This window comes from Enhydra lutris, unplaced genomic scaffold (genome assembly GCF_002288905.1).
Source record: "Enhydra lutris kenyoni isolate GAN:26980312 unplaced genomic scaffold, ASM228890v2 scaffoldscaffold13, whole genome shotgun sequence".
In the NCBI taxonomy this organism is placed as follows: Eukaryota; Metazoa; Chordata; class Mammalia; order Carnivora; family Mustelidae; genus Enhydra; species Enhydra lutris.
In genome coordinates, this window is record NW_019154097.1 from 46396204 (window position 1) to 46419957 (window position 23754).

General features: G+C 57.6%; 2 protein-coding genes across 2 annotated transcripts; one reads left to right on the forward strand and one right to left on the reverse strand.

The window, feature by feature from the left end:
- Positions 1 to 7181: 7181 nt before the first annotated feature.
- LOC111145910 (methyltransferase like 27) lies at positions 7182 to 10845 on the forward strand. The gene is given in 7 exon segments (XM_022501218.1): positions 7182 to 7223; positions 7473 to 7599; positions 8228 to 8356; positions 8612 to 8747; positions 9020 to 9112; positions 10447 to 10567; positions 10569 to 10845. Coding segments are annotated over 6 exon segments (819 nt in total). The 5' UTR covers positions 7182 to 7223; positions 7473 to 7476; the 3' UTR covers positions 10786 to 10845.
- Positions 10846 to 10921: 76 nt separating this feature from the next.
- Positions 10922 to 13261, reverse strand: LOC111145911 (claudin 4). The gene has a single exon (XM_022501219.1). It carries the CDS (start codon positions 13039 to 13041, stop codon positions 12412 to 12414), a length of 630 nt encoding a protein of 209 aa, XP_022356927.1. The 5' UTR covers positions 13042 to 13261; the 3' UTR covers positions 10922 to 12411.
- Between the last annotated feature and the right edge of the window lie 10493 nt (positions 13262 to 23754).

The following is a 23754-nucleotide window of genomic DNA, read 5'->3' on the forward strand; positions in this document are numbered from 1 at the left end:
CAGCTAACAATACTGTATTGTTTACTTGAAATTTACTAATTAAATAGATCTTCAATCTTCTCAACACACACACACAAATGGTAACTATGTAGAGGTGACAGATTAATTAGCTAGATTGTGGTGTCCATTTCACAATGTATGTATATATATTCAAAACATCAAGTTGGGGGCGCCTGGGTGGCTCAGTGGGTTAAAACCTCTGCCTTCTGCTCAGGTCATGATCTCAGGGTCTTGGGATCGAGCCCCGCCCGCATCAGGCTCTCTGCTCAGTGGGGAATCTGCTTCCCCACCGCCCCACCCCACGCCTGCCTCTCTGCCTACTTGTGATCTCTGTCTGTCAAATAAATAAATCTTTTTTAAAAAATCAAGTTGTACACCTTAAATATACACAACTTTTACAAAAGGAAAGTGTCCCTCAGTGCCCCCTCACCTGACCTTTTAAACCATGTTGTTGAAATAAATTCTGCAGACATCTTATTGCCACCACCAGCCACTGGCCATCTAGCCTCTGCCGCCACATCCCAACCACCACTGCCCTGGGCCGAGGGACCAATAAACTCTTTTTTTGCTGAATCTGGTACAGAGACACCACGAGCAAAGCCAAAAGGTAGCATCAACCTAGGAGAAATGTTTGCAACTCATGAAACAGTCCAAGAATTAGTATCCAGAATATATAGAACATCGAAGGAACTCCTCCAAACATAAAGGTAAATAAGATTTAAAAAAAAAAAAAAAGTGACTCGATTGAACACATAGGCAACAACAACTCACAGCAGAGGAAATCCAAAGAGCCGACAAACTTAGGAAAAGCTGTGCACCTTCATTAGTAATCGAGGGAAATGCAAATTAAAACCACAATGAGATACTCTCTTGTACAAGTGTGTCGGTGAGTCTGTGGGGACAACTGGAGCATCCAACATGGCACATGCCCCCACCTGGCAGTGCCATGTTGGCTCTCAGACTCTGAGAGCCCCCCGTGGTAAGAAGGGTGTTATTCGCAGCTGCCCGTTGCATACATAGGCGAAACCGAAACGAGTTCACCAGATAATAATTGCCCTTCCTATGTGCAATGTGCACTTTCTATTCATTCGATTTTACAATGAACTGAATTGTTCTCGTTACCCCCTACCGGGATGCAAACCCCATTTTGTAAAGCACTCCTTCCAGAAGTAGTCATTTGTGAACAAAGAAACATGTGCAAGGCTATTTGCGGTAGCATCATTTTCCATCAGTAGGGAGACGGATACATGAATTGGGTGTATCTGTTTGAGAGATGACTAAGCAGTGGTTACCATGAATGCTATTTGTAAACACCAATGTGGAAAGATCTCAAAAACACAGTAAAGGCGGGGGGACGGGGAGTTCAGTAAAAATTTACAGAGTAATAGCTATAAAATGATGGCATTCACATGCATTTTCTCAAACCCATTAAGTATTATTAGATGTTCCACACAAATGTAGTAAAAATATAAAAACAAGACCTAAAAAAACAAAAACAAAAACAAGACCTAGAAGGTCCTGCCCATTTAGGGTGGTAACTGGGTCCCTGGGGCAGCAGACAGAGGAGGGAGGAACTCAGAGAGAGTTTCAGGTTCATCCATAATCTCGTCTTTTTCTACATTCACATGTTCTGAAGCAACAAGGACAAAAAGCTAACATTTGTTCATTCTGGGTGGTGGGTACCTGAAGGTTGAGAAGAAGCCATTTGAGCAGAGATCGGAAGGAAGAGTGATCCAGACCAAAGCCAGCAGTGCAAAGGTCCTGGGTTAACCGTGGCGTGTTCCAGGAACAGCAGAGGCTAGGATGGTGGAGTGAGGAGAGAGGTTAGGGAAGAGGGTGGTAAGGAATTTGGATTTTAGGTTTTAAGCACGGGAGTAAACTCACCAAATTTATATCGTAGGGAAGCCTGGATGGCTCAGTGGGTTAAGCCTCTTCCTTTGGCTCAGGTCAGGATCTCAGCGTTCTGGAATCAAGCCCCGCCTTGGATTATCTGCTCAGCAGGGAGCCTGCTTCCCCGCCCCCTTTGTCTGCCTCTCTGCCTACTTGTGATCTCTCTCTGTGTCAAATAAATAAATAAAATCTTTAAAAAAAATAAAAATAAAAAATACATAAATAAAAATGTATACTGTAAAAACATCATTCTGGTTAGGACCTAACCACAGTTAACAAGTGGAAATTGAGCGATCAAAAAAACCATGGGGTCTATTGTATTAATCTCTTGTGTATTTGAAATTTTCCACTCAAATTTTTTTTTTTTTAAAGATTTTATTTATTTATTTGACAGAGAGAAATCACAAGCAGGCAGAGAGGCAGGCAGAGAGAGAGGAGGAAGCAGGCTCCCCGCCGAGCAGAAAGCCCGATGCGGGGCTCGAACCCAGGACCTGGGATCATGACCTGAGCCGAAGGCAGCGGCTTAACCCACTGAGCCACCCAGGCGCCCCATCCACTCAAATTTTAAAAACAATAATCAAGGGCACCTGGGTGGCTCAGTGGGTTGAGCCTCTGCCTTCGGCTCAGGTTGTGATCTCAGGATCCTGGGATCAAGTCCCGCATCGCGCTTTCTGCTTGGTGGGGAGCCTGCTTCCTCCTCTCTCTCTCTCTCTCTCTCTCTGCCTGCCTCTCTGCTTACTTGTGATCTCTGTCAAGCGAATAAATAAAAGATATTTAAAGAAAAAAAAACAATAATTAATACTACCTCTGGCTACTCTGAGGAAAGTGGACTGCGGGGTGCGGGGGCAGAAGGGAGTCAGGGATGCTAGGGAGGAGGCTGTGGCAGGGGTCTGGGCGAGAGGGGAGGGTGAGTAGGACCAGAGTGGCGGAGGTGGAGGGGACGAGCCTCGGGATCGGCGGGCCACGGAATGTGGGATGAGAGAAGAATGGCTTGGGCTTATTAGCCCCTGGTGTACCGTGGTTCTGGAGGACAAGGAGGGGCGGGTTTTGGAGCGGGGACAAGGAAAACAGGGTTTGGGAGCAATGCCAGAGAGGTTCGTGGCCTCCACGGGAGTTATCAGGTGCACAAGTCCAGAGTTCAGGGGGAGAGTCAGGGCTTGGAGTCACCTCTTTGGGGATCGCTGGCACATAAAAAGTGTTTGAAACCACGGGACAGGATGAGATCTTATGGGAAGTGGGTGTAATTAGAGACCAAGAAAGGGCCCGGGACGGAGGGAGGCGGGTGCTCTCCCACTAGAGGAGGAAGAGGGGAGAGAAGAAGGAAGAGGCAGCCAAGGAGACAGGAGACCAGAAGGAAGGGAAGTTGCTCTCTTGTCCCCAGTCACCCTCCAACCTGTCAATTGCCCCTCCCTGGCAACAACCCCTCCCCCAACCCCATCCCCAGGCTACTCAGGATCACGAGATCAAGCCCTGAGTTGGTCTCCTCCATCAGCGGGGAGTCTGTTGGAGAGTCTCTCTCTCCCTCTGCCCCTCCCCCTGCTCATGCTCTCTCTCTCTCTGTCTCTCTCTCTCTTAAATAATAAACAAATCTTTAAAAAAGAAAGATCAGCGGGCCACAGGGCTAGTCTTGGTATGCAGACCACTTGACTTCACCTAAGACTAAGTAGCGAACCCCTGCTATTTAAACCTCTTGGGGCTGGGTTTCCAGCGCTTGCATCCAGAAGTATCTGGACGGCCCCCCCACACACACACCCTCTGGGATGCACACGTCCCACCCTCACATGCCTGGCCCCAGAAAGTCGTGCCTTCCCCCTCAGAACTCTCGCCCGCTGGCACCACTATGTCTTGCCTGTGGGCCATCGTGGCCTCACCCTCATCCACTTGACCCTTTCCCGCCACTCACTCTGGCCACAGGGTGACTCGCCTCCGCCACCCGCAGCCCTTGGCCTCTGGCTCGTACATCGGTCAGGTCACACAACAGCTTTGAAACATAAACTGCTCCTTTTCACCTCCCAAAAATGGTCTGGTGCTCCAGGAAAGGGTATTGTCAGCCAAACACACAGGAAAGGCTTTGGGTTTCCAAAGTTTAGGACTAATGGAGGCTGATAACAGGACTCAGAAGCCGCTGGTGTGTCCGAGAAACACCTCCTGACCTGAGGCCAGGATGGGGTCCTGGGGCTCCGGAGGGGAAGGAATGGAGTGGGCTCTGGGGAGGGAAATCAGTGGGGTCTGGGGCCCAGGCCTGGGAGTAGCAAAGCAGCATCCCATCCTGAGACCACCAGCTCCCATCAGGAACTCCCTATGGCAAGTCTTGTTCTCCACCAGGGTCTAGAAGCCGTTGCTCTGGGAGCCATATTGGTGCCCACAAACCATGCATCCCCCCACCAGGGAGTGGGGCACCATTGAGCGGAGGCACTGAGGGCCTAGGGGGACAGATGGGCAGCCCAGCCGGGTCCTCCCCAGGTTCTCTCTGATGGTCCAATAGGACTGCCTTTGGGGTTCTCCACTTTACTTAAAGGCTCATTCTTCATGACAACATCTTTCAAGATCACAGCGTCTTCCCTACCCCCACCCAGACAAAGAAGTGGTCCTAGACACCCGGCGGGGGGTTGGGGGGGCTCAGAAGGAAAAGCCTGCACACAGATACTGAGGATAGCGAGCAGAGCCTGAACAGGAGAAGACACCCAACTCCCCAAACCCCTGGGCCAGGCTAGAGTGGGGGCTGTTTCTGACTCATCCTTGTGACTGCAGTGCCCTGCCCAGGGCCTGATAAACAGAAGGTACACAATAAATATTTATTGGCCTAAACGGAACACGAGGCCATAGCAATGGGGCCCACACTGTCGGCTGACTGAGCCAGTCCCCGTTCCCAACCTCCCTCCACCCGACCCCGATTCACCTGCTAGCGACCTCTCTGGGGCGGCGGGGGACCCAGTCTGGCCAATAGAATGAAGTAGAATTCCCAGCCATGGGCTTCCCATAAAGATCTGGTGATGATGAGTAGTCTGAGCTGGCCTCCCTTTCTGCCCTTTCCCCTTCATCCTGTCCTGTCTGGAGGTGCAGAAACCACGAGGAGGTGAGAGTCATGAGCACAGAGGCCTCTGTGCAAAAGGTGACAGAAAAGGGAGATGGCAAGAGCATGGGTCCCTGATGGCACGACTGAGCCCCTGACCAGACTCCCCAGTCTCAGCTTCCGTGACGAGCCCTGTCCATCTCTCTGTCTTTAAGTCAGAGCTGTTGCCTGTGCCCTGTTGTTTGCAGCTGAACACAACAGATTCCCAACACGTTCCCTGTACGCCTTTGGACTAAAGCAGATCTGGGTTTGGACCTTGGCAGGTGACAGCTGAAATCTGGGTTTCCTCCACTCCCCCAAAACTGCTCTTGCCAACGTCACTGGATGAATTAAGGGAAATGACAAGTGATTGTAACAGACAATTCTGAAATCCCAGTGGCTCAACACCATGAGGTTGATTTCTTGCTCCTGCTACAGTCGGATGCAGGTTGGTGGGGAGGCACGGTTATGCGCAATCATTGAGGGTCCCAGATGCTGTCATCTGGCAGCCCCACTCTCCTCGGTGCTCGGAGCCCCTCCCTCGAGGATTGGATAAGGGTGTTTATAGTCCAGGTCTGGAAATAGAGAGCTTCACCACCATCCTCCTGCTATTGGCCAGAATTCAGCCTCATGGCCACAACCGCGGGCAGGGGAGCCTGGGGCACAACGTCTAACTCAGAAAGAGGAGGCAAACGTGGCCACTGGTGGCCACTCTCAGGGTCTACCTGGGCCCCCAAAGACCTCCACATCCCTGTAGTCAGGGCTCACTTCCAAACTTCATTTTAAACTACCTCCGTGCTGGCCATTCCACATCTTTTTGAAACACTCGATTCTTGGCATCCTTCCTGACGTCTCTGGGTTCTCTCCAGCTCTCCTAGACACTCCTCTTCCTCCCTGAAGGGTTGGGGGTTCCCAAGCTGGATCCTGAGCCCCATCCCCTTCTCTTTCTCTTCTGTCCCCACACATCTCACCTTTACCAGCTGCCTCAATCACCACTGGCCATACTCATGACCCCGAGGCATGACCCTCTCCCCTGAGCTCCAGCCTGGCATCAAACAGCCTCCTAGACATCTTCACACAGACACTTCAAACTCAATACTCTCAAACTGTGAGTGTTCTCTTTGCCCCAAACTGGTCCTCCTCCCCAGCTTCCCTTGCTATGAACGGCGCTGTCATCGGCCCAAAGATTGGGCACCATCTTGCCCATAAGATTTCCAAAGGCTTAACTCCTGCTGGCTTGCTTCCCCTCCCCAGGCCACACACTCCCAATAATTACCAAAGCCCTGCTCCTTCTACCTCCAAAACATCTCTGAACTACATCCGTTTCTCTCCACAGCCGTGACTGCTCTCCAAGCTCATGGTGTCATCACCTCCTTCCTGGACAACTGCGACAGGCTCCCAAACTCCTCCTGCCCGAATCTCGATCCCCAAGGGTCCTCTAGGCCTAGTGGTTCTGCAACTAGCGATCCGCACAGAAATCACCCGGACAGTCTGTTTAGTATATGTGCTGCGGAAGCGAGCACGCGGACAGTCTGTTTAAAGAGGGATTCTGGGGCGTCCCTACCCGCCTAGCAATCTGATTCTGATTCACTCCGTCTGGGGAGGGGCTCCGGGATTTGCATGTCTTACAAGTTCCCCTAAGGGGGTCCCCAGGAGGAACCTCAGCTAAAGATGCTGACATCGAGGTTGCAAGTCTTGGGACCCGTAGCAAGGATCCCGGCGCTGTCCCATACGGAGGTCCCTGTCCACAGATGGCTATTTAAATTATAGAAACAAAATGCAACTTAAGATTCAGCTCCTCAGTAGCACCTGCCACATTTCAGACGGTCACTGCAGCTAGTGGCTACTGTATCCAGCAGCCTGGGACGAAACATTTCCGCGGCCAGAGAAGGTTCTGCTGGATGGCGCTGTCCAGACCGAGGTGACCGTTCTAAGAATGAAGGCTGGTCCCCCTCTTGCCCATAAGACTTCAAAGGCTCCCACTTCCTAAACATAAAAGCACGCATAGGACGTCGAGAGCCGGGGGCGGAGATGCTCCTGCACCGGGAAACCCTGACAATGCCTCGGAGGAGCCCAGAGCCTCCCAGGCTAGAGGAAGGCCAAGAACTTTGAGCTCATTGGCTGATGGTGGAGGGGCGGCGGCCAGCGCTTTCCTTTGATTGGGTACTTTCTGAGAGCGGACAGCCAATCCGCGAGGGCGGTGGGGGCGGGGCCAGGCTCGACGTACAGGCCCCGCCCGGAGTTCCGGCGCGCTGAGCACCGCGCGCTGGGGGGACTGGAGGTGAGTTCCGACCCCCGACCTCTTTAGGTCCCCCCGGGGCTGGCATCCGGCTCGCCGCTGCAGGGATGGGGAGTGGGGGCGGGTCCTCCCTCCCGCTGGGCGGGGACCACCTTCCCGCCAGCCCCGAAGCCCTCCTGTGCAGGCTCGCTCCGCGCGTGCTGTCACCGCCTGTGCAAGGGCCCGGCGGGGGGAGGGGCGGGCCTGGGGGAGACCGCGGCGGCCCGGGGTACCCAGGCTGCGTCCCCGCAGGAACATGGCTCAGGAGCAGGGCGGGAGCCTGTCCGAGGCGCGGGCCCGGGTGGGGGCCCTGCACGGCATCACCGACCTGGGCCGCAAGCTGCACTTCTATGGGCGCTGGGCTGTGGACTACGACCAGGTAAACCCGCCCGGCTTCCCTCCTCCTCTCGTGCTCGCCCAGCCTCAACTTTCCTATCTGTAAAGTGGGGACGGTTGGCCTCACCCCCGCCCCCCACCCCGGGTGGCTTGTGAGAACGAGGTGAGCCCCTGCAGACCTGCCCCCTTCGAGGACCAGCCCCTCTTCGGCTCAGCCACACAGTCCTACCCTCGGGCCAGTCCCGTGGCTCCACATTGGCAGGCCCTAGAGATCAGGAACCAAGACCTCCCCACCCTGGGACGGCAGCCTGGGCAGAACAGCTGACTGCCTGGAGGAGGTGCCCCTTGAGGGGTCACTATGGACTAGGAAGAGAGCACTGCCTTGGCCCACAGAGCCATTCCCAGCGTTGGGCTGGGGGCCGACTCTCTCATTCTGGCAGAGGAAAAGCATCTCGTGCTGGAATCCCTGCAGGGCTAGAGCCCTGGTGAGCCCAGCGCACGCAAACACACGTACACACGCATGCATGCGTGCACGCACACACACACACACACACACACACACACACTCTCACACACAGCTTGGCCTGGCTGACTCCTAGACAACCCTGCACGGAGGTCCCCCAAACAGGGGGACACTGGGTGCCGGTCGGCTCTCAGCGCTCTGTCCCCAGGACGTCGCTGCCCTGCGGTATCGTGCCCCACGCTTCGCAGTGGACTGCCTTACCCAAGCCCTTCCAGGCCCGCCTCACGCTGCCCGGATCCTCGATGTGGCCTGTGGCACCGGCCTGGTGGCTGCCGAGGTGAGGCCTTCCCGGGTCCCCTGCCCTCTCTTCAGCTCCCCACTTGTTCGGACTTCCTTTCACCCCTGGCCCCAGAACTCTGCCCCCCGACCCACCCTCCCGTCTGACTCACGGGTCCCAAACACTCGGACTGCATTTACGGCAGGGTGCACTGCCCTCCCTGGGTTCAGAGACCCAGGGTATATGAGAGACCCAGTTGGGAGATGGCAGGTCTGAACTGTGACTGAGTCCCCCACCCGCCACCCCCAATCTCAGCTGCACGCTCGGGGCTTCCTCCAGCTGCATGGAGTGGATGGGAGCCCAGAGATGCTGGACCAGGCCCGAGCCCGTGGCTTCTACCAGCACCTCAGTCTCTGCATCCTGGGCCAAGAGCCTCTGCCCAGTTCTGAAGGTACTTCCCCTCCCACCCAGACACCTTGCCAATGCCCCTTTCTCTTGGCCAGCCTCTGTCCCCCTCCACACCCCCCATCCCACACTAAGCCCCCCCAGAGCCTCACTAAGCCCTTCTCTGAGCCCTCCACCCCATGATCAGACCTCAGCCCAGGATAGGGCCCCACCTGCCAGATACTCCCGACACAAGGGGCAGGCCCAGTCCCTCCTGATGGGTATCACGAGGCCGTGACAAAGACACACCCCCACAACGCCTCTCCCCGTTCTGCATAGGGACTTTCGATGCGGTGCTGATAGTGGGGGCCCTCAGTGACGGCCAGGTACCCTGCAGTGCCATACCTGAGCTTCTGCGAGTTACCAAGCCAGGTGAGGAGCAGCTCATCCAACCCCAGGCACACACTTTCCCCCTTGCCACGCAACAGCCAGCCAGCCTCAGAGCCTCTTGGGCCAAGCGGGGTCCCATGGCCTAGCCTTGCATCCCAGCCTCCAGCAGCCACCAGCAACAGACCCAGGCCAACAGGCAGGGCAGACGGGGAGCCCGCTGGCCTCTTATCCGTGGGACAACTCTGCTGTCCTCTCTGGCTCTGTCTCCTCACATTCAAACAGTGGCAGACGCCCTGCCCCCACAGGATGGCGGTGGGCGGGAAGAGGGCCAGGCCACCGGTGGGCCCACGCTCTGAGGAGTCAGAGACGGGGGGAGGGGGCAGTGAGGGCGGCCCACACGGGAACGCGGCCACAGGCAGAAACCGGAAGTCAGGAAGACAGCCACAGGGAAGTCACCGGCAGAAGGGGGAATGACAGAGCCTCGCTGGGCCCAGCAGGGCCCCTGGCTAAGCCTGGGCAGGTCTGGGCAGGCTTCGGCCTCAGGGAACTGTGGAGGCTGACAGAAGCAGGGTCTTGAGAGGGGTCAGAGAGAGAGGTAGTGATGGGGCTTGCGAGAATAGGAAGCTCCCCTCGGAACCAGCCCAGCCCGTGCTCATCAGGCCCCTCAGCTGGCTGGAGCCCTTTCTGTCCACATGGCACAGGCTCCCCTGCATTGGAGCCTTTCCTCTCATGGAGCCCCATCACCCACCCTGCAAGGCCCTGCTCCTCCTCACCCCTTCCTCCAGGAAGCCCACCAGACACCATCTGAGCCTGCACTGGGCATGCTATGGGTGCCTGGAGAAGACCTGAAGGGATAGGTCATTCATTCATTCATTGAGCCGGGGCTTGATGACTCCGCAGTCCTTCCTGTGACCCTCGGGAATCAGCCCCACTCTGTAAGCTGGGAATACAGGCCTAGAGAGGTGAGGGGACTTGCCCGAGGCCCAGAGTGCTTCCTTCCTGTGCTTCCAGACACTTCCACATCCTCCCGCAGAGGGGCTGGGTGAGCAGTGAGGTTGGAGTCACCCTGTCCAGGGGATTAAGCCAAGAATTTCCAGGGTAAAGGACACTGGGGCCTGGATGGGCACATAGAAGGCTGTGAGGCTGAGGGAGCAGAGGGATACCCCTGGGGGCAGGAACAGTGAGCACCAAAGGCATGGAGGTGGAGAAAGGCTGGCCGGGGGACAAAGCTGGGAGGATATATGCCCCTGAGGACACCCTTGAGGACAGGAGCAGAAAGGGACAAACATGGGGAAGGGGTGGGGCTCGAGCCCATCTATCGCAGAGGGGCAGGAGCCCCCTCCCCCACTCACCTTCCCCCACCCCGTCCTCCCCAGGGGGGCTGGTGTGTCTGACTACCAGAACTAACCCATCCAACCTGCGCTACAAGGAGGCACTGGAGGCCACGCTGGACGGGCTGGAGCGGGCTGGGGTGTGGCAACGCCTCGTGGCCTGGCCTGTGGACCGGTGGGAACTGGCCACCTCCGAGCTTGAGGTGGGGCCTGGAACTCCTGACAATGATGGCTTCATCTCCGGCATCGTCTACCTGTACCAAAAGCAGGAGGCGGCCCAGATGGAGGGAGTCAGGCCCTGTCCTCAGCCCCCCACTGACCTCTGACCCTCCACGTGCCCTCAGCCGTGCCCATCCTTGGGCCTCTGCTTCATCTATAAAATGAGGTCCCTGTGCCCAGCTTGCCCCTCAGGGAGTTCTGCCTATTAAATGAGTCCCAGAAGGCCCCAGGACTCTGGCTGATTCTCTCCCCCAAGAAGGTGACATGTGTCCCTGAGAAGGACATAAGTGAAAAGAGACGGAACAGAGGGGGCTCCCACCCCAAGCCTTCCCTGAGCCAGGCATGATGGGATCGCAGATGTGACCTTGTGACTCCTGCCATCATGGCGGGTCCTCCCACCCTAACTGAAGGACCAGGAGACCCGTGCTCATGCCCCTGGCCTTGACTGAATACTTTCACGTATCCAGGACTCCCGTTCTTCATCTTGACTTTTTAGAGAGTCAGGAAGCCCGGTGTGTCTTAGAGGCTCATTAGGAAGGAGCCTTGGAGCCGGGCCTTCAGAATGAGCAGGATTCAGAGGGCTGGGGAAAGGGGAAAGGACATTCCAGACCCACAACAGGGACAGCCCCGGCCAAGGCCAGGACAGGGGACCTGGAGGGCGAGCGGACCAGCCTGGCTTCCCAGACAAAGCAGGGACAAAGAAGGGGAGAGGGCAGGTGGCCCACTCCCCTGGGGTCCCCAACCCTTCACCACGGTGCTGGGCACACAGTTGTGTCTCCTACGTATGGCTTTACCTTCTAACAAATGAAGGGCTTTGAGCAAGGTCACTCCAGAGCTGAGGGCCAGCTCTGATTTGTCCCAATTCCTCAAAACCAGTTTAAGCGTTCTTGTTGCAGCCACATCACAGTGGTCCTGCTCCTTGCTGACCTCGCCCCTGCCCACCTTCAGGGCTGAAATCAGAAACCGTATGGTCTTCCTGTGCACGGTTCCCATTTATTGTAGAAAATAACAGTAATGACCATGACAAATAGACCTCCTTCAGTTACAAAACAGAAACCACAGAGGAGGCAGGAAAAAGGCCCAGGACTTCCTGGGAGTGCAGGCCAGAAAGAGACCATCCCCCCTTCCTGGCTGTCCCCAGGATGTCCAGGGACCTTGGCAGCAGTGGCAGATGTCGCAAGTCAGAAGAGTCCTGGGGTCCTGCTGCGGGGGCTGCTGAGGCAGAGCCCTGAGGCCATCGGGTGGGGACAGGAAGGGGTGTGGGCCGCCTGGGCAGCCTCCATGGCCTCCTCCCCACCACTACCCAAACCAGTTTGCAGCACCTTCAACCCTCCCCTCCAAACCCGTCTGTCAACTCTGTGTCACCTCTGGCTCCACAGTCAGGTGGCTGAGCGAGGCCCGAGCTGTTCTCCTGGACAACACAGGAATGGGCAGGGCACCCACTCGGAGGCAGAGCCCAAGCGAATTCAGGGCTGAGCTGTCCTGACCAGCAGGAGTCAGCTCCCCCCAGCCCGCCACACCCTGGGACTTCCCGCCTCCTCTCCCATGTCCACAGGCCCTTTAGCGGAGGGAGGTGCAGAGTCTTTCTGTCCATCCTTGCTGGCATGGGGGGGGCGGCTTGGGTTCGGTGTCCCAGGGGGCCAGAGCGGGTTGAGTTGTTGCCGGCCGGTGGCCTGGCTCAGTCCCCCGCCTGCCCAACCCCAGGCCGCCTGCAGCCCCGTCCTGGGCTCAGGCCGCACCTTCAGTCCCGGAGGGACAAAGCTGGCGGGACAGTGCTGAGTAGCGGGCACCTTACACGTAGTTGCTGGCTGGGGCGGAGCGGGCGGCGGAGTACTTGGCCGAGTAGGGCTTGTCAGCGCGCGGGGGGCAGTTGCAGCAAAGGAGGGCCCCCCCCAGCAGCAGCAGCCCTGAGGCGGCCCAGCCGATGTAGAGAGAGGCGCCCATCTCCCGCTTCTGGCCCGAGGCCACCAGCGGGTTGTAGAAGTCCCGGATGATGGTGTTGGCCGTCCAGGACGCCGGCACCAAGACCAGCAGGCCGGCCAGCAGGAACACCACGCCCGCCACGATCATGGTCTTGGCCTTGGCACTCTCGTCCTCCACGCAGTTGGTGCACTTGCCCCCCACCACGGACAGCAGCACGCCCAGCACGGCCAGCAGGATGGACACGACCATGAGGGCGCGGGCCGCCTGCAGGTCCTGGGGCAGCGCCAGCAGCGAGTCGTACACCTTGCACTGCATCTGGCCGGTGCTCTGCACCACGCAGTTCATCCACAGGCCCTCCCAGATGGTCTGGGACGTGACGATGTTGCTGCCGATGAAGGCCGTCACCCGCCACATGGGCAGCGCGCAGCTCAGGATAGCACCCAGCCAGCCCAGCACGGCCAGCGCGATGCCCATCACCTGCAGCCCCATCGAGGCCATGGCTCGGCGCCTGTGGGGGCGGGGCTCTAGGGCCTGGGGGGCTGTAGGAATCCAAGCGCGCGGAGGGCAGACCCTCGGTGTCCGCAGGGACGACTTTCACTCGGAGCCTCGGATCAGCTCCCCAGCTCCCCCGTCTTCTAGAAGCAAGCAACCAGTTGTTCCTCGCAGCGGCAGGCTCTGGCGCTCAGATTCTGGCGTGGCGGAGCTGAGCGGTTATATGGCTCTGCAGTGGGGGCGGGAGCAGAGGGAGGGGTTTCAGTCCCGGGACCTGCCCCCCCCCCCCCCCCCCCCCCCACCCCCGACCAGTTTCTCTGGATTCCTGAACCTGGGCCAACTTGAAGGCACTTCAAGGCCTCAGCCCCTGGGCCCCTGAGTCAGGATCCTGGAGAGCCAGTCTCAGGGAAAACTGCCCTCTCCCCCTGCCCCCGGGCCCGTCGCTGAGGTCAGCCTGGAGACAGACCCTGACTGAGTCACAGCTCGAAGGCACCTGGACGCATGGGGCAGCCAGCCCCAGCCAGGGTTGGGGTCCTGAAGACCAGGATCCCTACACCTCAGCGCTCCCTCATTCCAGCCCTGGGTGGGCAGACAGGGTGGGATGGTCAGGGAGAGGGTCTGAGATGACGCCCGGGGAATGTCAGAGAGTGGCCCCACCTTGATTCCTGCAGTCCTGTCCTTATCACCATCCCCGCCGGCCCCATGGCGTGGCTCACCATTCCCACCCTTGCTTCCTGGGGGATTTCCGTGGGGGCCTCATGAGGGTGGTTTGGAGAACAAGGAGCTGGGGGGCCAGGACTCCTGGATCTGTCACCTGCTGTCCCCTCCCTTCCCAGTACCAGGTTTCCCAGCCCTGCCAGAAGAGGAAGTCTTCGGGCGGAAAAGAAAACTTTCCCCAACCAGGAGAGTTTCAGCCAGTTCCCCCCAGGGTTGAAGCCGCTTGATAGAACTGAGTGGGGAAGGTCACCTAGAGCCACTGGCCAGGCCCTGTTTACTATGGGAAGACACACAGAACAGTGGTCAGATAAAGCCAGGGTGGGGGCAAAGTCCCTTGAGACCTGGAAGCGGAGGAAGAACAGAAACTGGGTGGAGGTGGGGCACTGGGGAGGGGGCTTCGGTGGGGCGGGGGGGGGGGGGCTGCTGGGCACAACTCCAGGGAAGCGGGGAGAAGGGGTGGCTACAGTCTCAGGTTATGAGCTAGAGGCGGGAATCACCACGAATGGGGCCCCTGGGAGTTGTGCAAGACAGTTAGTCTGGGTGAAGGAGGACATTTGGGGAGAAGCAATATGGAGGGCAAAGGTACGGGAGCCTGGGGAAATGCAGCTGGTTCTAGGAACCCGGAGGAATCCAGTCTGACCAGACCCTGGGGTTATGGGGGAGGGGCCTCGAGAGAAAGGGCTAGAAACCTCTGCCCTGAATATCGAATATCGAATATCACGGAGCTCGAATATCACGGAGCGCACCACGAGTTGCTAGGGCAAGGGCTGCCAGGCAGAGAGGGGTCCACACACCTTAGAACGATGTCTCTGGAAACCAAACGGAGGTGAAAGAAAGCAGAGCAGGGTTTGCAGGGGTCTTTTACGGGGGACAGTGGTTGGGCCTCACTCATCCCGGATAGATCAAGGGAACCCCTCACCCTCCACATGGTCACCACCGACATGGCTTCAAGGCAACCCTGAGCTCCCAGCACCGTCCAGCACCAAGACCGGCACCCTGGGGTGGCCCCATGTCCCCCAGCTTCCTACGGGAGAATCAGCAAGTGCGCGTGATTTCGGTTGGAGTCATCTGTGAGCCCCGGGCACACAGGAGGCCTTTGCGATCCCGTGTGGATGGCGTGACAAATCACAGGGTTGGCTGGGACAATGCGGTGGGGAAGTTGAGGTCTTGGGTTGTGGCTGGCGAGACAAACAGCCATCCCCTCCATGAGGCTGGGGGATCCCGGAGGACAGAAGCAGGGGTGCTCAGTGAATGCTCGCAACACTCAGGCAGGAGGCTCTCTCCTGGTTCCCAAATGCCCCCCTCCCCTGCCCTGCATTCCTCCCCCCTCCCCCATACACACACACACACACACACACACACACACACACACACGGATGGTTTCTGCTGGCACCACACCTCCCAGGTTTTCCTTACAAGGCTCGGAGGAACAGCAGATGCCCGCGGGCTGAACAACAGAGATAAGTACCCTTCCAGATTGACAATAAGTGTTTTCCTGTGATGACCTCATCGAAAGTAAGTAGGGCAGGGACTCCTGACAGCCTTTGCACAGATGGGTAAACTGAGGCCCAGAGAAGGCTGAGGGCTTGAGCCTCCTAACCCAGGGCTCCCTCATCCATGGTCCCAGCCCTACAGTAAGCTTTCTGAGTCCAGAAGTGGGTTGCCCAGACGACCAGACCCCCGGCCTACCCCTGCCCCTGCCAACTTCCTGCCCTTGTTTTCTTACGACACAGCCAACTGGCATTTGGAAAAATAGGAGTGGGGGTGGGGGGCACATAGGCCCTAGAACTTTCCATCTGTGGCTCAAAGAAGTGACTAAGAAGCTTTCCTTCCCTGCCCAGTTCAGCCAAGCACATCACAGGCGGGGGAGGGGCTGAGCACAGGGGAAGGGCAGGTGCAGGGGGGGGCCCCAGGTGAAGGGCAGGCCCGGAGCAGGGGAGGTCTATGGGGAGTCTGGATGGGGCTGTGGGCCCAGGTATGCAGAAGGAACAGGAGGTCCCCGGGAGCAGCTCTGCACATGAGTGGAGCTGGAGAAATATTTGTGGAGGCTTGACTTACGCCAGGAGCTCCTGGCAGGGTCCCACCCATCTGTTGCAGGAAAAACACCAGGAGAAACCAGACACTTTTCCTGCACGTGCTCTGGCTCTGGCTCTGGCTCTGGCTCTGGCTCTGGCTCTGGCTCTCGCTGCCGGAGCCTGCTGCTCCTAACAGCTTGAACAACGTTCTGCTGTGACATCTAATGGGTCTGCCACCCACCCTCTTTGCTTCTAAGGTAAGGAGGTGAGGGCTGGCACTTCCTTCCTTTTTCTTCCTCCCAATACTCACTGTCTAATTTTATGCTGATAGAATTGTATTATGATGCCGGTTTTTTCCAGGACAACCCTCTTCCCCAGATCAGTTCACCCATCCCTGCCCAGCTCAGTAGCATCTAGCCAACCATGGGACCGTGGAGAGGCCGGTTTCCTTCTCAGCCTCAACTTCCCCTTTTTGTCAAATGAGGGCATTGGCGCTCCTCCCCTATCGAAGACACCTGTCGCATGAGATGAGGGTGTGAAAAAGCCTTGTCAACTGGCAAGTGCAGTACCAAAGAGGAGGAAGGAGCCACCCCCGGGCTCTGGTCCCACTCACATGAGGGAGCTGGGACTTCTTAGACGTCTCCTCCCCACAGCCCTAGGACCTCAGTCAAGCCCAGAATCACAACTCCGGCCCCACCCCCATGCACACACTTAGTTCCCTGTGCCCGCTCCCCCGGCATCCCTAGGAAAAGGACAGCTACCATCTCCCAACCAAACCTAGCCATTCCACTGTCTTCTGAGCTTAGAGCCTGTGTCCTTCTAGGGACCACCCTGCTGGACTCCTACCCAGACGTCCAGAAGATTCTCCTTGGGCCAAACAGACCCGGGTTCTGGGAACTTTCCTCCTTATTTCCTGGGAACAAGGACACGAAGACCAGGAGAGCTGGTGTCAGCTCAGAACTATTCCCCCACATCCCCCCTCCACGCACACCTAACATAACATTCTGATCCTGATAAAATCAAGCAGATTTTTTTTTTTTTTGAAGACTACAAGGAAACAGCCTCACTCTCAGCTCAAAAATTAGTCTAGCTGAAAGTTGGTCCAAAACTATTTATTTCTGGGGCGCCTGGGTGGCTCAGTCAGTGAAGCTTCTGCCTTTGGCTCGGGTCATGGTCCTGGGTTCTGGGATCGAGCCCCACATCGGGGTCCCTGCTCAACAAGGAATCTGCTTCTGGCCCTGGCTCATGCTCTTTCTCTCTCTCTGTCAAATAAATAAATAAAATATATTCTTTGAAAACCATTTATTTCTGCAGAAGTTCACAAACTTCTCAGCCCACAGCCTCAAGTTAAGATCCTGTCTTTTTTAAGCAGAGACAATGCCATTAAGTTCTAAGATGTTTAAATTTCCGTAAATAATCAGCAACAGGATGTCACAGTCCTTGGTGACTACACACATTGTGTCACCAAGGGTCCCTTCAGAGCATCTCCCTGCATTGTTCCAGGGTAGGAGCTCCAGGAGGCTTCCAGCAACAGGCGGTCACCTCCAGCCCTGGCCAGTGCGGACCAGCCGCCTCCTGTGTGGCTCTGGAAGCCACTGGGATTTGCCCAGGGTGGCTCCACCTTGGCTGGGAGGGCTGGGCCCGGGGCTGGCACGCTCCAAATCTGGGAGAAGATGTGGAGGCCCCTTTGTGGCTGTCCTCTGAAATAAACCCAGCCCTCCCTGGGTCGCGTCCCAACTCTGCCACGACCCATTCTGTGACATTGGGCAACAGCCTTGAACTCTCTCAGCTGATTTCCTCATCTGGGTAAGGAGGATGACAAGGCCTCCTTCCCAGGCTCTGGAAGGTGCAGTGAAGACAGAGCTGGGGCCCAGGAGATGAGCCCATTCGGCCCCCTGGGATTCTTCTGGCCGCCCTGACAGGGGTCCGGTGGGCCCAGAGGACAGGCCCCAGAAAGCCACAGTTCCTGGGCTCGGAAGTGGAGGCCCAGCCCCAAGCTGAGCGCGTGGCCCTCGGCCTTCAGCCTGGCAGCCCACACCGGCGGCCGTCCTCCCCACTGGCTCGGGATGGGCTAATGACAGGCCTGGTTGTGCCAGAGGCCTGACTGCCCGGCCTGGCCAGACTGGCTGAGCCTGTGCTGCCCCCAGGCTGGGACCTGCGTGGGCCAAGGGAGAGGGTAGCGAGGGGGAGGGTGGCAGTTCCACGGAAGAGAAGCCGGGCTGGCCGCCCCCGGCAGAGGGGCAGGGATGGGTTCAGAGAGAGGGAGGGGCTGGGGGGCCCCTGAATGTGGTTGGTTAGACAGAGGTCAGATGGGGCAAGGATTCTGTGAGGGGGAGACTTACAGTGAGGATGGGACCGAGTGAGTTTTAAATTGCTTCCCATTAAATGTGTGCCTTGGATCCCAGCTTTGGGGTGGCCGTTTCAAAGGGCCCCGTGTTTATGGTGACTGGCGCCATCCACACCATCGCACCCTGCTGTCCAGCCGTTCACCAACAGGCCACTCCCCTACTTCTCTGTGAGGGCCATGCTGGGCCCCAGGCATGAGACCTCCTTCCCATCCACCCCTGTCCCTCTGCCCCCACGCCCCCTACCCACTTCAAGGCAGCCCTGTCTAGGCCGGCTGTGTCTTTCAATTTTCCAGAAGCCGTGGAAGGAGAGAACTTAGAGGTCAGGGCATCCTTGAGGACTCTAATCTGAGGTATCCATCCCGCCCAGCCCCACCCCTGCCCAGCCAGGGAACCTGCTTCTGCCAGACCCTTCCAGGCCGTTGGTCAGCAAATAGTTCCCGAATGTCTGACATGGGCCAGGCACCAGGTTGAGGCCCTTAGTATTATGAGAAAACATTTTCTCTATAAAACTACACAGGGGTATCATCGTTCCCATTGTAGAGATGAGAAAACTGAGGCTCTGGGAGCTGATGCGATGTTCAGGGCCACTGGAATAATGACAAGACCAGGATTCACACCCAGTCCTGCCTGATTCTGGGGCTTATCCTCTGCACCCTCTTACACCAGAGAGGCCAGCTCTGTGTGAACTCTGCAAAGGAAGGAGCCAGCTGCACCCAGGGCCCAGGGCAGACTTCCTGGAGGAAGTGGCAGGTGGAAGAGAGAGTTCTCCAAAAAGGGAAATGGGGAGGGGTGGGGTGGGGGAAGGCCTCTGTGGGGAGGGGTGCTTTGTGGGGTCTGGAGCCAACAGACAACAGAGCTGGGCTGAAAAGCAAGTTGGGCTTATCAGGGGAGGCCTTGAGTGCCCAGCCCAGGAGTTTGGGGGCACAGGAGAACCACAGACAGTCTTTGAGCAAGAGCAGGCCCAGTCAGCTGGGACTCGTGGGGAAGTACCTGGGCCAGTGTGGCAGGTTAATTGGAGAATGAGAGACAGGGGGGCGGCCCTGCTTTCAGGTAGATGAAGGAGCCTCAGGGCAGGGGAGACGGGGCTTCATGGGGGCTGGGGCTAGGGGGTTATCTTGACCCAGGATCAGCCTAGACCCCCAGAGCAGCCCGCTGGCCCTGGGCTAGGCTGGGCCGTGTCTCCAGCCGGCAGAGCCAGGAGCTGGGGTCGTCCCAACCTGCTTCCTCCCCACCCCGCTGGGGGGAGCCCCAGACGAGCCTGGAACCCAGCACCCTTGCCCTCCAAGCCGCCAGGGCAGGGCCCATGCCTGCTGAGAACACAGCAGAGAAGCTGTTTCTGTTTTCGTGACACACCGAGAGGGAGAGAGAAACCAGCAGGCTGACCTAGGGACTCCCAGGTGGGAAGCCAGTGAGTCAGCAGTGACTACCTGGGAACGGGACCTATCCAAAGTCTAGGGATCCTAAGTGGCATCACCCGAACCCCAGGTGACTCAGAAATCACATTACTCTTCCCTCTGGCTGCAGAGGCCCCCAGGCCTGGCTTCCACGCCTCTGGCCCGGGTGGGGCGGCCCCCGCCCCCAGATCCTGACCCCCTTACCTCCTCGGACCCCGTCAGGTGCACCCACTGATCCAGCCCAGCCCGCAGCCCTCATTCCCCGTGGCTCCTGGCTCTGGATGGGTCTAGCTCTGAGGAAGGGCCCCGGACCCCACTTGCCCCACCAGCTGGGGAGTGGGAGGTGGGGCCGAGCCCAGAGCAGCCACGCGAGTGGTCAGGTTTGAACTTTTTTCTTTTCCAGTGTCCTTTTTATGGCAGGGCTTAACCTACCTGGCTTGAACTCTTGGTGTGTGCCCGGGGAGCCACCCGGAGCACTCCGTCACGCCCTCCCTCCCTCCGCACACCCTTGCTTTCTCTCCAGCGCAGCTGGGGGAGCCGCAGAGGCCCGGGGGGCTGGCCGGCCGCCACGAGCTTGGTGTCGCCACCCGTACTCCACGGCCCTCCCCCGACCCCCACACAGCCTACCCAGGCCCGGCCTCGCCACCCAGGCAGTGGGAAGTTCCCCGCACACACCTGCGCATGCAGCCAGTCTCCTGAGTTTCAAGTTTCGTTTCTTTTCTTGCAGTCACCTCATCCCAGCCTTTAGCATCTCAGCCGGCTGGTGGGAAACCCAACCTTGCTCCTTCGGCAGCTCATCTTTACGCAGGGATCCTCTTGGTCCCAGGACACCCACGAGTCCCTCCTTGTGCCATCAGCCATTGCCAGGCCCTGGCTGCCATGGAAACCTCCAGGCTCCAGGCCCAGGGGTCCCTCCAGGGCCTGGGGCTCAGCGGCCCCCCAGATACACAGAAGAATCAGAAATCATTGACCAGGAACCATAAAGCCATCGCCTAAAAGGTATCACCTTCTGTTCCTGGGAATAGTGAGGCCGGTGCTTAGTAGGAGCACATAGTAGCAGCCTTCCCTGTCCCGGTACGTTCTCAAGGGGCCCACAGCCCCCCAGGTCCTGGCATCCCAATGGAGGCACCTCATCCCCATCCTTTCGGTCTGTCTCCACTCCAGAACACCAAACCCTGGCTCTTCTTGACCTTGGTCTCTACCTTGGGGTCAAGCTCAGGGAGAGCTTCTGCCTCAGCCCTCTCTTCCCACCCAACAACCCCCCACACACACACATACACCAGCCATTGTCTCCCCAGCCTCCTCGTTGGCTTCTCTCTGGCCTCACCCTCCACCCCAAGGGCAGAGTGACCTTGAGACACACACTGACCTTTGGCAGCAGAAGCCTTCTCTGGTGCCCCAAGTGAGCAAGATGACGGTTGCCCCCAGGAGCAGACCCTAAAGTCTACCCTAGTTCTAGCCCAGCCTTTCTCTCCTGCCACATATCCTAACGTCCTGATGTCCTGCCCGGCCACGGCTTCCGCCAGCCACCTGTCCCGTGTCACTCGCTCTGAGCACACCGCATCTTCCTCAAGCCTCCTACCTTTGCGCAGACAGAGGCCTCTACCCCATGAGCAAGCTCATCATTTTGCCAACACAGCAAATCTCATCTCTCGGACAGTGCAGGGGTGGCCCGTGGACTTGCCCACATAGTGTGGTCACCCCCATCAGAGTGCCTGACACGCTGTCTGCGGATGTGGCTTCTGCTGCCCATCTACCCCACGCCACACACACACCAGGCTGGGAGTTCCTTGAGGGTGGAGTGACCACGTACCACTCTCTGATCCTCCCAAGAGGAGCCCAAGTGTGTCTGAACCAGCATCAAAGGCTAGCTCCTGAATTCTTAGTATCACCGGACACGAGTGGCAAAAAAGAAAGCAGGTATTACTAGAAATAAATGACTGACTACATAAAGGGAGGAAAAGAGACAAATCTCCAGGGCAGAAAATTACCAAAAAATGAGCGTAAAGGCTGTACCTTCATTAAGGGGAAGCGTAACCCCCCTTGCCTCAAGCGTGGGCTATAGTCACCTCCTTCCAAAGAGGACAGCACAGAAGAGGGAGACAAGGGTCAGTGTATAGTAGAGGACTCTGACAAACATTTCCTCCGCCAGGTGATCAAGGTCAAAAACAATCGTCAGAAGCCAGGGTGATCTCAGGCTCTTGGGCGGCTCAGTCATTAGGCATCTGCCTTTGGCTCAGGTCGTGATCCTGGCTCAGGATCCTGGGATCGAGCCCTACATCGGACTCCCTGCTCAGTGAGAAGCCTCCTTCTCCCTCTCCCGGTCCCCCTGCTTGTGTGCTCTCTCTCTCTCTCTCTCTCTCCCTCTGACAAATAAATAAATTTTTTAAAAAATATTAAAAAGTCTGTTTTGGGGCACCTGGGTGGCTCAGTCCATGGAGCATGTGACTCCTGATTTCAGGGTCGTGAGTTCAAGCCGCAGGTTGGGCATGGAGCCTACTGAAAAAATAAATAAAAAATAAATAAGGTGAACCTGCGCGGACGGTGAACGTCCATCGCCCTCTTCTTGCAACTTTTCTGTGGGTTTTAAATTTTGCAAAACAACAAGTTAAGAGAAAAATTCAGGGACCCATCAGGAGGGCAGGTGGGAGGCAGGCACCTTCCAGGTGGGGGAACCACAGGTGCAAAGGTGGTGAGGCAGGGGGGAGGTGGGGAGGGCGCAGAGGCCTGGAAGTCAGGAGGGACAGAGAGGAGGGGAAGGTGGGCAGGTGGGTGAGCAGGGGGCATGCTGAGAGCCCGTCGGCAGACAGGCAGGCAGGCAGGACCGGAGCTCTCCAGGCCTGGCCCCTTCCTCCACCCTGCACCCCCACAAGCCAGGTCCCCAGAGCTGCCCTAGGGCGGGGTCACATAGATACTGTTCACCCACTCCCCAAAAGACACCTACAAGGGCTCCCGTGTCCCCAGCCCCATGGCCACCCATGCCTCGATTCCCCTGCCTCTCCCCAGCTCCTGACCCTGAACTGATTACACGGGGCTCCCCTGCAGGCGGGGAAGTGGCCTCCCCTGTCCTACCGAACTCTACAGCCCCAGGCCTCCCTTTGGGATGAGTCTGGTACCAAAGCAGCCCTCCCAAGCTCTTTCTCTTCTCGGGGCTCTGGCCAGGCTGGGGAACTCAGACCTCGTTGCCTTGGAGGCAAGGCCAGTAACACTAATAGTAACGTCCCAAATGTTCATAGCACTGCCATCCCAATAGCCAAAACGTGGAGACGACCCAAGTGGCCAGCAGTGGATGAACGCACAGACAAAGCGTGCTATGTCCCTACACGGATTTTTAAATTTTTTTTAAAGATTTATTTATCGGGGTGGGGGGGCGCCTGGGTGGCTCAATGGGTTAAGTCTCGGCCTTCAGCTCAGGTCATGGTCTCAGGGTTCTGGGATCGAGCCCACATCGGGCTCCCTGCTCAGTGGGAAGCCTGCTCCTCCCTCCCCCTCTGACACTCCCCCTGCTTGGGCTCTCTCTCTCTCTGTCAAATAAATAAATAAAATCTTTAAAAATAATAATAAAGCTGCTTCAAACACAGCAGTGATTAGCCCTTCTCCAGTGCCTGCCGGGGGGCCAGGCGGGCGCACACAGCCACTGTTAAACCCCGGGAAACTCCGATCCGGTAATATCGGTGCATTCTCCCAACGAAGAAACGGGAGCTTGGAGCACTGCAGTGACTTCCCCAGGGACACACCGTTTGTGGGGGCAGAACCTGAACCCAGAACTGACCAAAACCCAAGTCTGAGTGTGAAACCACGACCACAACCATCGGGTCTGCTCAAACTCATTTCCACCTCCCTGCCGGTGTTGGGCCAGCCCTGGGTTCCAGGTCACTCTCCCGGGAGTCGCCCCCGTCTGTTTGCTTGTGGGAATTGCAGCCTCCGAGGGGGCACAGCGTCCAAGAGCCCAAGGAGCAGAGCTCGGAAAATCCGCTCCTGCGCTCTGGCAGGTGGAGGGGAAGGGAGCGCTGTGACCCACAGGAGTGCATGCAATGGGGCCGCCAAAAGTGGGGTTCAGCTAAGGGAGGGCCTGCAGTGCAAATCGTGAGCCATAGGTGGGGTTTACAGATTTTTCATCATGATGGAAAATACAAGCTGACCGCTGCCATGCGGGGTGGGAGGGGCGTGTTCGGCTGGGCAGGCCTGAAGTGGGTGCCCTTGGGTGAGGGCACAGCAAGTGTGGCCGAGGCCCTGAAGCAGACG

Coding starts and splice junctions, on each gene's coding strand:
- LOC111145911 (XM_022501219.1), bottom strand. CDS start 13,041: ATGGCCTCGATGGGGCTGCAGGTGATGGGCATCGCGCTGGCCGTGCTG.